The 13,712-nt window shown below is 46.6% G+C and overlaps 1 protein-coding gene across 1 annotated transcript in view; it reads right to left on the reverse strand.

The window, feature by feature from the left end:
• IGFBP7 (insulin like growth factor binding protein 7) overlaps positions 1 to 11,536 on the reverse strand; it is a 69,882-nt gene extending 58,346 nt beyond the window's left edge. The window contains exon 1 of the mRNA XM_027597931.2: positions 11,029 to 11,536. Within this exon, the coding sequence (XP_027453732.1) occupies positions 11,029 to 11,503 (475 nt within the window). The 5' untranslated portion in view covers positions 11,504 to 11,536. The remainder of the gene's footprint in view (positions 1 to 11,028) is intronic.
• Between the last annotated feature and the right edge of the window lie 2,176 nt (positions 11,537 to 13,712).

The following is a 13,712-nucleotide window of genomic DNA, read 5'->3' on the forward strand; positions in this document are numbered from 1 at the left end:
GCCTGCTTAAGACTCTTTCTCTCCCTCCGTGCCCCCCCCCACAAAGACATCAACATGTCACAGTCAAGGTGCTTATAAAATAACTCATACCAGGGTTTATAATGCCAGTAACAATAAAAACTGAAATGAAACAGCATTTACTGAGACTTTTCTATGTTCCAGGTACCAATGCTTTTCATATATTAGCTCACTTAAGATCCCAACAATCCCAAGTGGCAGACTTTAATATTATACCTGCTTTGCAATCAAGAAAACTATGAATAAAGGAGGTTAGGGTCATACCAGTAGTTAAGTGACAAAGAGGGATTTGACTCATGTGGTCCGACTCCAAAGTTTGCATCCTTAACCATTCTCTGTTGTATTTCCTCAATTGTATCGGTCAGATTTTGGCTGCTGGGAGCCCAGAAGTCATAAGAGTTGAAGACAATTGGTAGGGTCAGGCCTGGGGTCAGCCTCGGAGACCTATCAAGCCCATGGTCACCAGTGGGTATGGCTATCGCCCCTACCTTCTGGACTGGACCTGGGAAGGGCCACTAGGCTTGGGCTGATGCATGGAATAATAAATCAGGATCCTAACACATCTGAAAAGACTTCACCCCAAAGAAGTATCAAGAAAAGAAGGCCAACCATCTCCTGGATAACACAGACCTTTCAGAGGTGGCATGCCAACTTTTTGCTTATTCGCTCTCTATGGGGGCATGCCAGATGTGGCTCAGAAGTCTGGGGATGGAACTGGGAGCGCAGATCGAGCAGAGTTCATCATTTATAAAGTTGCTGGCCAAGCTCTATGACTAGCAAAGGGTTGGGGTTGCAGAGAGAAAACCAGATTTCTTTGTGCTCAGGCAGGAGAAAAGGGCAGCATGCAAGGACAGGCCAGGCAACGCAAGTGAAAAAAGGCCTCCAAAGAGGCAGGAATGAGGGAGGGGCTGTTCACGTTCCCACGTCACAACTGGGTCCCAACATGGCCCTGACAGTTATCTTCCAGTGATCCAAAGGCTTGGTGGTGCACAAAGAGCCAAGCTGCATCAGCAGCTCTGATCTGAGACATACCTGAGCAGAGAGGGGCCCCTGGTTCCGAAGCTCTAGCCCGTCAAAACTCTGGCAGCTTCTTGCTCTCTGCCCCAGCCTGCCCTCTCCAGCTGGGCTGGGCATCTCTAATAAGCAGCCTCGCAGCATGAATCCCCTCGCCTCGTCTGCTCTAACTGGGAGCGGCACTGCTGCCTACTAAGCATTTCATTCTCTGTCCCATGCTGCACGGCTTCCGGGGAGGGGGGGTCCTTCGGAAGCCAGGGCTGTGGGGTAATTGCTGCAGCTGCTACTGAAATTCACTTTCAGATTTCTGTTCCCTGAGCACAAAGTTCTGAAAGCTCCCATGGAGAAGGAGCAGGCTTTGCATCCTGCAGGCTCGGGCTACCCAGACAAATTCCTAAAGCCTCATTTCTGTGTGGTCTCTTTCAAAACCTTCTGAATGTTCCAGGAGGTCTATTTCTTGATAAAAATTTCTCCCTTGCTTGGGGTCAGGCCAGAAGAGAGCAGAACAGATGTTAGATCTAAAGCTTTCCCCATTCAACCACTTGACCGCTGGCTGGCTAATCTGCCGTGATGTAAATGAAATATCTTTGAGCCTTTCTCATTCAGGGAAAAGACAAGCCTCCAAAAAAGCTGGAGACGTCCCTTCTTCAAGAAAAACAACATGAAAGGACATGGTGATTGAAGTCAGCTGCATTTCTGCCTGTTAGAATATTAAAGTGCTAGCTCTTTTCCTCTCAGAAAGTCAAAATGGATTATGCTTGAGTTCTCAACCCCCTACAAGGATTTTCCTTCTTTGCAAGTCATCACCCGACAGACAAAAAAAAAAAAAAAAAGCTTCAATCCCGAAAGAGAAGAGCCCTACAATGAATCACAGTTTAGATGTGGAGTAAATATTATGATCCCAGCTGGGAAAATTGATGCCAGAGTGGTGCTGGGGGGGGGGGGGGTGGGGGGCGGGGCAGGGCTCAGTCAGCGCTCAGAGCTCAAACTTCAGGGGAAAGGGAACACTGGAGTGTGCTGACAGTTATCTTAGAGATTTTTCTCCTTCTTCACCCTACTCGGAGTTACCAGGAAGCCTGGCAAATGGTCAAACACCACACACAAATGTTATGCCCCAAGAGGCCCTGCTTGGGAAACTATTCGGGCCAGGTTCTCCCAGGACACCGGCCCTTCCAGAGCCTCTTGGCTGCAACTGAGGAGACTTCCCCATCTGGCCCTGGAAGGACTGACACTAGACAGAGCTCAGGTATCTGTACCAGGACCCCCTTAGATACATTCATTTAAGAAATACCATCCTTCCCTGAATGTAATATGTGACATTTATTATAAGGTGCATCCCGTTACCACAAAAAGCCAAGGAAACTAGGACATTACCTTTGTTATCATAACGAATTTCTAGTTTATGCTCATTGAAAGAGCTCTTTTAGACCTATTTACACTGGAATGTATCATCTATCCCCCGTCAATTCGTCAAAGAGAAAATACGAGCAAGATAAATTCATTAAGGTATTCTTAAAACTTTTTCCACACTGAAGTTTTTTTTTTTTTTTTTAAGATTTTATTTTTAAGTAATCTCTACACCCAACTTGGGGCTCGAACTTATAACCCGGAGATCAAGAGTTGCCTGCTCCACCAACTGAGCCAGTCAGTGCCCCTTGTTAATTTTGAAATAATTTTAGGTTTACAGAGGAGAAAGTGCAGAGAGCTGAGGCTGCGGGTCTAGGTGCCACACTTTGAACAGCAAGCCTGGAGAATACCCAGATTTACACACCAGAAATTCCATTTACTGGCTGTGTGGATGGCAGACCTGCAGTTTCCTTTTTTGGAAGCTGGGATAACTCCCCTTACCTTCCAAGGCTCCTATGAGTAGCAAAGGAGCAAACATCCACAGAAGCCCTCAGTTAACCATAAACTACTCACAAACATCAGTTATTCTCACTACCTACAAGGTACCATGTAGCGTTCTTGCCCCAGAGGAGTTTACAGTCAAGGATGACCCTACGTTGATTTGGTGCTGCACACCGTACAGTGACTTCATACTCGTTCCACAATTTGACCTTCGCAATAATCCTGTGAAGCAGGTACACTAAACTGTTCCTTCACTTATTACATGGGTTATCCTGAAGTTCTGAGGGTGTTGCTTTTTCACAGTAAACTCTATTTTGGATATGTGGGCTTGTCCTTAGCCCCCTCACTGTACATAACTTCATACCAAATGAAGGCGGCTCTGTCAGCACTGGGTTACTAGGTCTGTTTCAGCAGGTCTGAACCAGTCTTACTTTTCGGACCCAGAACTTCCCTGCAATCTCAGCCTGCTTTGCGGCCCAGGCCTTTCCACAGCCGGCTCCTCTCCCGGGTGACCCATGGAGGAACTAAGGGAGGCGGGGCTAGTCCGTGCTCCAGCTGGTCCTAATCAACCGCACCCACCCTCCTTTGTAAAACCCTAAAGTCAATCCAACACATTAGCTTTTTCAAAGGCGCCAGATGATTTTGCCATTAACCCAACTTGAGATAAAAGAGTTCAACTATTTAATACATCAATTTGAAGAAAAAACAAAAAGCATCCCCCCTCCCCGCCCCCTATGATCAACCCTGGCTTTCTTCTCCTGACCTTGTCACTTTCTTTTGTAGGTTTTGTGGGGTAGTGGGGTGGTGGGTCTTACCGACCTGAAAAACCCACCCAGAACAGGCTTGGGAAAAGCTTTCCTTAGACATTTCTAGTACTTCCCACCCACCTTCCTGAAGAGTAAGGTCTCACAGGGAAATCTTTAGAACTGCCTAAAATAAGCTGATGTTCATTTATACACTCAAAAGGCTTCTCCTGCCTGGAATCTTTCTAACAGTGCCACTCCTGGATCTAAATTTTTTTAAAAAGGTTACATTCATATGCTCCCTGGCTTAAAAGTTCTTTTGACAACAATTTAGGGTTCCTTCTTAATAGTTGATAAAGACAAGAGGCTGCCTTACAATTAAAAACACAGATGTGGTGAGATCATTTGTGGGGTAGCTTGAGGTGAAGGAAGCACCATAATCTTATCCGCTGTGGGGAGGAATTTAGAATGAAGGCAGGCTGGCTGGCCTTGGGCTCCATCCAAGACAGTGTTGTCACTAAACTACCCAAAGAGAGCCTTATAAGGCAGCTTCATGTAGAAGGCAAGTCTGCAGTAAACCCAGAGGGCAGGCTCCAGGGGAAGGATGGAAATCATATTTAGTGGTGCCAATAGATGCCGCTTAGCTCAAGCATTCCATCTCATAGGTCTAGAGTATCAAAGACTTCAAAACTTTTAACAGTCTCTTCCACATGCTTCCCCTCCTTACTTAGGTTCTCTCTCAGCTCTCCACAAGAGAATCTTTCAGACAGAATTCTCTGGACTCCCACAGGAGCATGTTACGGTATTCCATTTTTTTTTTTTTTTTTTTTTTTAACAGCAAGTTCTTCCTATTGTGTAATCTAAATGTGCCTCATGGCTACTTAATTCCAGGCCCTTTAATTCCATCTCCTGAGGAACTGTAGAACAGAAGGTCAGGCACCTTCCATTTAATAACTCATTGCCAACCATGAAGAAACATTAACTTGTTCTTTGGATTACTTTCCTCGAAAAGAATCTTAAGTCCTTTAAGACCCCTTTCCAAGGCCGCCTATTCTCTTTTCTAAAGCTTCTTCAGGTTTTCAAATCTTCTCTGAAATGCAGTGATTAAAACTAGGTAAAATAAGAATGAGCTAAGGTCCTGAAGTTTCTGTGCTCAAGAAGGGCAAAGGAGGCCAGAAAAATTTTAAAAGCTGGGGTAGACTTTTTTGGGATGTGACTTTTTCTGTGTCTGATCTGAAGGCAGACAGAGGAATGGGGATTGTGGGAGAGAAAGGAAGAGCTTCCTGAAATGAGCAAGTGGCTGTAATTCGGGAGCAGGGCTGGCTAATGAGCGAGCGATGTGAGGACACTTTGTAAGGAGTCATTTATAAGAAAAAAGCACAACACAATGGGCTTGTCTCTCCCAAGTTAACACACAGCTTGCCCCAGCGGGTTAGGAATCAGGATTTGAGAATGCTTCTAAGATCCGAGAAACTTAAGGTCTTGTGAAGAAGTCTAGGCATCCTTTCCTGGGATTATGTTAAACAGCTTCCTAATGGGAGTCTCTGATCGCAGTCTTGCCCCTTTCCAATCCATTCTAAGGGTGGCCAATACAGATTTTTTAAAAAGCATAAATCCAATGATATCACTCACTAGGTCCTGCTGCTCTTGTGATCACCTCTAAACCTCGATGCATCTAAACTTCTCCTTCCATCAGTGGGCTCTGTCAGGTGTCCAGCTGCCACTGCTGCTCCCTCTCTCTGCATGGCAGCCCCATGGAACCACATGCTAGTCCTTCTGCTGCTAATACTCGTCTCCTCTCCCTTCTAAGTCCATTCCAACTCCCGGGCTAGCTCTGCTGCAGCCAATTCCTTCACATCCCTCAGGACCTTATTCTTCCAGCAAGTCATTTCTGGCTCTTTTTCTACAAATCTGGATGAAGGATCCCCCTCCTCTGGGCTCTGTGACCATCTTATGGTATAACTGTGTTAGCTTAACAAGTATTGCACGGACGTCCATTCCCCCCATCCCTGGAGATAAACCAGACCATTAATAATTTCATTTAATTCTCAAATCGCTGTTTCAACTTTCAGTAAAGTTCTACAATTCTGATACCAGTTGCGACGTATTTTTTCCATGCCACCAAGCAAGTCTTTGACACCAGCTGGGGGTCCTTTTCTGACAGCTGAGATAGCGTTAGCTCGCACAGCTCAGTCCCTCCAGACTGCACCCCCATCCTTCAAATGCCCATCCCGAGTCCAGTTTGCCACCTGTGCCTCTGACTTGGCCACAGACTGGAGGTTCCAACCACTCCCACCTTAGGTTCAATTAATTTGTTAGAGTGGCTCACAGAACTCAGAGAAACATTTTACTTACAAAATTACCAGTTTATTATAAAAGGATACAACTCAGGAAGAGCCAGACAGAAGAGCTGTGTAGGGCAACGTACGGGAAAGGGGTATGGTTGGAGTTTCCATGCTCTGTCTGGGAGCGCCACTCTCCCAGCACCTCCAATGTTCACCAACCCAGCAGCTCTCTGAACCCATCCTTCTGGGTATTTGTGGAGGCTTCATTACATAAACCTGATTTAATGATTCTATGACAATCATTGGTCTCCAGCCCGTCTCCCCTCCCAGGAGGTGGGGGGTGGGCCTGAAAGTTCCCACCCAATAATCAAGTGGTTGGTTCAACCGGCAGGCAACCTGCCCACTCCTCAGTCCCAAAGTCACTCATTAACACAGCAAAAGATATCCCATCACACTCCACACTTAGGAAATTCCAAGGGCTTTAGGAGCTTCACCCTAAATGAAGTTAAGGTCACATATATACTTATTGTAAATCACAATATCACAAATTCATAAGTCATTAGTGGATAGTAATACAACAAAGACATTAAATGATAGGCTCATTTTTATGTTGATAACCTAAAATGAGCTTCTCAAAGAGCAAATGTGTAAAATTCATCAAATGAAATGAGTTTCTGAAAACCAAATTCTTTTACTGAAGCTTTTTCTATTTACAGAACAGTTTCTGCAGCTCTGAACCTAATTCTTACCAAAAAGGGGATGGAGAAATGTTGAGATTTGGAGGGAAAAGTGACCACCTAATATTAGAGTTCAGGATAGCAGAGGAAGGGAAGATGAGTCAACGGTCCGATGTATTCCTTGGCCTAGACTTCAGGAAGGCAGAATATACGGGGAGAAAAGTGGACAGACAGGCAGGAGAGTCCATAGCCTACATTTCCAAATGGGAAGGCCCCTTCTTACATTCCTTTGTTTAATCAACAAATATTTACTAAGTGTCCAACTAATCACCAGCCACTGTATTTATAAATAATTATAAGATGGAGTCCCTCTTTTTTGGATGCTCCTAGTCTAGTGGGGAAGACAGACATTTAAAGAGCCCTTTGGAGACAATGGGGAGTGCTATACTAACCAGCAGAGCTTGTTTTTCCCTCAGGAATTCCAGTCCCTTGGCCGAAATCCTCACATGGATCCTCTGCATGGCTTGGCCCACCCTCACTTAATACTGCTCCTCCATCCCTAGCCTCCATCCCATTTCCCTGTTGTACATTCTTCACAGCACATGCTATTAAATAAAAATGTTTCTGTCTAAAGCTTACAGTAAAAGCCATGAGAAAGGGATCTTATTTTATTCAAGCCTGCTTGCCCTGAGACTAGAAGAACTCCTGGCAAATTTCATTCAACATATGTTTAAAGCATCTACTAGTGCCAAGCACTGATGTAGGCATAGATCAGGAAGCAAAAGTTCCCTTTCCTCATGGAGCTTACTTTCAAGTTCCATAATGACAATGCATATTTATTGTGTGCTTTCCACGGATGATCTCCACAACACTGAATCTTAACAGCAACTCTGAGACAGGTATGATTTTAATCCCTCTATTACAGGTGAGGAAACCCGGTTCCAAGAGGTCAAGTGACTTGCCTAAGCATAAGGGGCAGGGTTAAGATGCATACCCAGGGATCTGGCTCTAGAGCTCAGTGTCTTATCATTCTGCTAGAAGCCCTCTTGCTTACATATCCACAGTATATGTGCAATAAATATTGTTGAAAAATGGCTGGAAGCCTACAGAGAACTGAAGGAGGACATCATTATGGGGGTACAGGGTAGGTGGAACACAGCAGGGTGGGGGGAGGTTAAGGAGCTTCACAGAGAAAGGGACATGGGCTGATTCTTGAAGTCCTAGAGTTCAAAGAGTGGAAAGACAGTAAGGGTGTGACTGCAAACAGCAACACTTACTGTGACTGGACCATAAGGGGGTTGGAGAGAAGGGGCCAAAATCATATAGTTATGGTAAAGAGCCTCGTATGCCCAGCTAGGCAGTTTGAACTTGGTCCTAAAAGTACTAAACACAGACACCCAAGGTGGCTGAAATGGAATCGCCAAGAAGCTCGGATTTAAAGGACCACGAACAAGGGCGCCTGGGTAGCTCAGTTGGTTGGGCGACTGCCTTTGGCTCAGGTCATGATCCTGGAGTTCCAGGACCGAGTCCCGCATCGGGCTCCCTGCTGAGCAGGGAGTCTGCTTCTCCCTCTGACCCTCCCCCTCTCATGCTCTATCTCATTCTCTCTCTCAAATAAATAAAATCTTTAAAAAAAATAAAGGACCACGAACAAACCACAAACAAAAGGTGTTAACCAAGAACCAGAATAAAGGAGCACCATATTCTCTTCCAACTGTGTGATTTTATTATAGATCTCAGCACCTTTATAACTTTTTATTAAACTGAACTGTCAAATCCTCTCTTCCACCTACTCATGACATCAGGGACCTCAATAAGATCTAATGGCACTAAACTCATGATGGCAGTTCCAAGGTTTGAGATGATTAGCTCATTACCTTTTGGACATAATTTTGAGAAGATGGCTTTGCCTCTTACCACAGGTTCAGAAAACAGGCAGACCAAGATCTTTCCCCAGATGGTAGGTAAATGGTGATCTCAGAAAAGACGGGGATGATTGGGAGGGTCTCCCAGGGAAGGCACTCAGGGAGGTGAGACTGCAACTTGTATGGATACTTTTTTATTGTTATGTTAATCACCATACAGTACATCATCAGTTTTCGATGTAGTGTTCCACGATTCATTGTTTGTGCATAACACCCAGTGCTCCATGCAGAGCGTGCCCCCCCAACACCCATCACCAGGCTAACCCATCCTCCCACCCCCCTCCCCTCTAGAACCCTCAGTTTGTTTTTCAGAGTCCATCATCTCTCATGGTTCGTCTCCCCCTCTGATGTCCACCCCTTCATTCTTCCCCTATTTTTTTTTTTTTAACATATATTGCATTATTTGTTTCAGAGGTACAGATCTGTGATTCAACTATGGATACTTTCTTAATCAGCAAGACAAGATCTGTTTGTGCATCCTTGGCTATAGAACACCGAGTACAGGGCTGACATGTGCTATATGCTCAATAAGTGTTGGTTAACAAGATGAGTAAGAATGCCCCCTTCCTCTCAATACCTGAGGAAGCATAACTCAAGTTTCTTCTCAGGGTAAAAATAACTGGAGGGACCTAGAAAATGCATTTCCTATTCTTTGCAGAGGCCCAGTACTAAATGGCACTCTGTCAGGTTCGCCTCTGTCATTGTCAAAACACCTCCACATCAGGAGAAATATATTAGGAGATCTGGTTTTGGCCCCATTTGTCTCTGTTGTAGAAAAGTACACTGGTAGACCTCATATTCTTTTCTGCTTACTCTGGCATAATAAATGCTCCCAGGCTTTAGACCCCATATCTCTAAATTTAGATTGGGAAGAAAAGCCTAATTTATGTCAAGGTTTCCAGTCTTAGATGCTACTTCCCTTAACATTTTCCCAAAAAGAAAAACCAGGTCCATATCTTCATGGGGTTTACAGTCTGGAAAGATGCTGAGGAACTGAGTGTTCATGGCAATGAGGTGATAGGACTAGTTCTATAGGACTGTCCGTCTCAAGATTTTATAATCCCACTGTGTGTTTAGAGACACACATAGCAGGAGAGAACAAGGGATAAAACCAGCTACAGGCTAGACTTGGCAACAATGCTTAAACAATCATCCAGCTAACCTTCTGCTCTGATAAGCAAGTACCAGTGATTTGGAAAGACTATGGGGAAAAATTCCTCTTGGAATGCTTATAAGAAAAATCTCAGTATTTGGAATGCGTTTTTAAACTGCATACATTTCTCTTTTCAGGAAATGACTGATAAGTTAGATCCAAAAGAACAAATGACTGTTTCTGTTGGAAAAGTCTATGAATTATTTTGGGTTGTGATTTTCTAAGTTTAAGGTGACAATAATCTAAACAGTCAACAGTTAAGTTACACGATTTAACGCTTTCAGTAGTGAACTGTGAAATTAGTGACATACGACCTATCAGAGTATGGACTTCTGGGAAAAGCTCTAAAAAAAGAATTATTTGGAAAGTGTGGAGAAAGTCTGAGCTGTGCTTAAAGAAGCAACTGCCTCCCTCCTTTTTTCTACATCGGCTGGGGCCAGGAGAGGGACTGCCAAGGTTGGATCTCTAACTTTCCCTTTAACATTTTCCGTAGGCAGTAATTTCATTTCAGACAGAGTTAAAATCTCTGAGGTTTCTTCCCCCTTACAAGTCCAGACTCTTATTTTCCCCTTTCATTTATGGCAAGTTTGGACCTGTCTGGAAAAAAAAAAAAAATAAACGATCAAACATAACCTCAAAGGCATTCCTGCTTAACAGTGCATCCTGGGGGACGAATTACACAAAAATGGGACAAGAAAGAAAAACAAAATGGTCATAAGGTTCACAATATAAACTACCTCATAAAAACATTCTTCAAAGAGTTTGTACTTTTGGCCCACAAATAATTAGCTTCATTATTGTTTGAGAATCTTTAATTTCCAGTAAGTGAATTATTTTCTCTAATATTAAGAAACCATGAAATCCAATTTTTAAAATTCTTACAGTCTAGCCAATTAAACATAGGACAAACAACTTCTCTGAAAGTCCTTACTTTGTACTTCATCGTAAAACTCTTTCCCCCTCTCTCGCCTTCACGTCCACCTATCCACCGGAGCCAAGAAAGAAGGACGAGGAAATGGCATCTCTGGGTTTCCAAAAGAGTGGGGGCAGCACTGTGCTGGCTGAGCCTTTGGGACGCGGGAGCTGTGGTAATCGGAAAATGTTTTCTATATATACCCTCGCCCCGCCAGTCCTCAATTCTCGGCGCACGCAACAAGCTTTCAAAATAAAACTACCAAAAAAAGAGAAGAAGGGGCGTCGCCCATGCCTCCCGGCGGCTGCCACCCCTCTTCCCCGACTCCGTCTCCCGGGATGCCCACTGAGTCCTCGCGGGACCGCGCGACCGCGGACGCCCTGTCGGGTCTGATCCGCCAGGGGGCGCGCGGCCGCCGGGGCGGGGTCGGAAGGGAAAGCGCTCGTGCCCACCTTGCTCGCAGGTGCCCTTGCTGACCTGGGTGATGGCCTTCTCCCCGCGGCTCTCGGCCCTCAGGCTGGCGGCGCGCAGCTGGCACCCGCTGGGGTAGGTGACGTCGTCGCTGCCGCACACCGGGTAGCGGCTCTTGCACACGCACACGCCGCTCACCCCCGGGCCGCCGGCTGCTGCCCCGGCTTTACCCTTCCGCCTCTTGCGGCTCTTCACGCACTCCATGCCCGGCGCGCAGTGCCCCCTGCCGGCGCCGCCGCCCCCGCACGGCTCGCCCTCGCCGCGGGCGCACACCGGGCAGCAGCCGCACGCGTCGCGGGTCTCGCCCAGCTGGCAGCCCCGCGGGGGCAGGGGCGGGCAGGCGGCCGGCTCGCAGGGGCCGCAGGCGTCCGAAGAGGAGGAAGAGGAGAGGGGCAGGAGCAGGAGCAGCAAACCGGCGGCGCCGAGGAGCAGGACGCTCAGCGGCGGCCGCTCCATGGCTGGGCGCGGAGGCGGCAGGAGCGCGAGTGAGTGGGAGCCCTCAGCCCGGCGCTTTTAAACCCGGCGGCGCCCCGCCCGGCCAGTCCGCGGGAGCCACACCCCCGGGCGGTGAGAGCTCGGCTGCCCCGCCCGCGCCGCGCCTCCCGGGACCGCCCGGCTCGAGCGCGCCCCTGCCGGCGGGGCGGGGCATCCGCGCAGGCCCGGGGAGCTCGGTCTCCCGTCCGCTTCGCTCGCCGTCTGCCTCCCAGCGCACCCCGCCAACTCCGCTCGCGCCCCTGCCCTCAGCCCCGCGGACTGCTCCCCAGTCCCTCGGGGTCGCCCGCGGGGACGGCGCCTCTCCCTGCCCAGATATTTATACTTCTTAACGACTTTGAGACGACCCTGCGTTTAATCTATTAAATTCTCCGTGGGCCTGGGAGACCTGAGTACTGACTACTCTTTTAAGAACAATTCGTGTTTAAAACCCCACGTGGGGATTTGTGTCCCGGTTGGCCACAGGCCCGGTGTGGTTTTGGGCGCCGGGCTAAGAGGACAAATCATTGCCAACCACTCCTCGTTTTTGGAACTTCATGATGGACTCCTGCCCCATGTGCTCTCTTATGCCAAGTCAAGTTTTAAGTGTGAGTTCTGAATTCATGAGAGCTGTTGTACTGCCTTAAGTTCACACTAAATTGTGTTGGATCACCATCAAACCTCTCCAGAGGACAGGGCACAGCTGGGTGTGCCACTGAGGCACCTGAAGCAATTTTCACCAGTAGTCCCATGAGGTTTTTTATATAAACGACTGACGTTTCCTCCTCCGTCTCTCTGTAAAGTGCTCTACAGACTTTCCTCCGTCTCTCTGTAAAGTGCCCTGCAGACTTACCTTTAAAGCCTCTTTTTCTGAGAGTATGCCCTTTCAAATCCCTCCTATCCAGACATTTAAATTCTTTCCATTTTTATTGAACATACAACATTGCAATGTGCATCATTCTGCATGTCACCTTTTAGTTCTTTAGAAAAGTTTTTTTCTTAGCATAAATCCAAGGATTTATAGGATTGCTGACACGATGCCACCAGTAATGTATGGATGTCACTCTTATCAGCCTTCCTAGGATTCCTGTAAACTTTTTTGAAAATTATACAATCAGAAAATTTATTCAGGGAATAAAAAAACCAAGCATCCTCCTATCCGGAAAACCTAGCACTGCTTTTTGGCCTCTCCTTAGATATTCTGGGAAAGTGACACTTTTCTTTACAAGGTCGTATGTTGTTGAAATGACAATTGTTTGTAAAATGATGAAAAGTCTTTGGAGCAGAGTTTTCCTAAATATTCTTGCCTTTGTCCCACTTGAGATACAGTTTACATGAACCCAGTGTACAGTCCCAAATTGAAACAAATGCAGAGTGCACTCTGGTATTTCCTATTCTGTTGTAACATTATGAATTGATCAAGGTCAGCTAAGTTGAGATGACCCACTTTGACTATCCTGTCATAGGTTTAGCTTCCCCACAACCTGACCCCGAGAACAAGGAGTCCAGTGCAAGTAGTTTACTTGAGAGGCCACATAAGGACACACCAGTTCATGGGGTTTGGTGGGGGGGGGGAGTGGACAGAAAGGGAAAACAGTCAGTAAAGGTGCTTATCAAGTTAGCTCCGAGGTGGGTGTGCAGCCAGATGAAGCCCTCGGGCTCTACAAGTTTGGGGGGAGTGGCATAGGAACACTGACAGCAGCTGTGTGGTGTTCTATAACCCTGCATCAAAGCCAGCAGTAGGCATGCAAGCGCGTGGGACAGTAGAGTTCCTTTGGGGTTCCTCGCTGCCCAGGAAGCAGAACAGCGGCGTTCTCGTCACTGAAGGGGGCGCCTGCGTGGTGTGAGAGCGCCAATGAGGAGCACCTGGAAATAGGAACAGATACGCTTATTCAGAGGAAGGAGAAATGGCAGGAAAATGGAGCCTTGACAAAGAAATTTGACAACTTGCTTCCAAGAAAGAAGATATTGTCACCTATTCAGTTTTAGGTCTAGTGAGATGAAAAGCCTGGGTGTGGAGAAAGGACTATGTCATTTGCAAATAGAGAGAATTTTATACTTCTTCCTGTTTTATCTTGATGCCATTTATTTATTTATTTCTGGCCTAATTGTCCTGGGTAGAACCTCCAGTATAATGTGGAATAGAAGTGGTGAGAGCAGACATCATTGTCTTGCTCCTGACCTTGACCTTAGA

Source organism: Zalophus californianus, chromosome 2, assembly GCF_009762305.2.
Source record: "Zalophus californianus isolate mZalCal1 chromosome 2, mZalCal1.pri.v2, whole genome shotgun sequence".
Lineage (NCBI taxonomy): Eukaryota > Metazoa > Chordata > Mammalia > Carnivora > Otariidae > Zalophus > Zalophus californianus.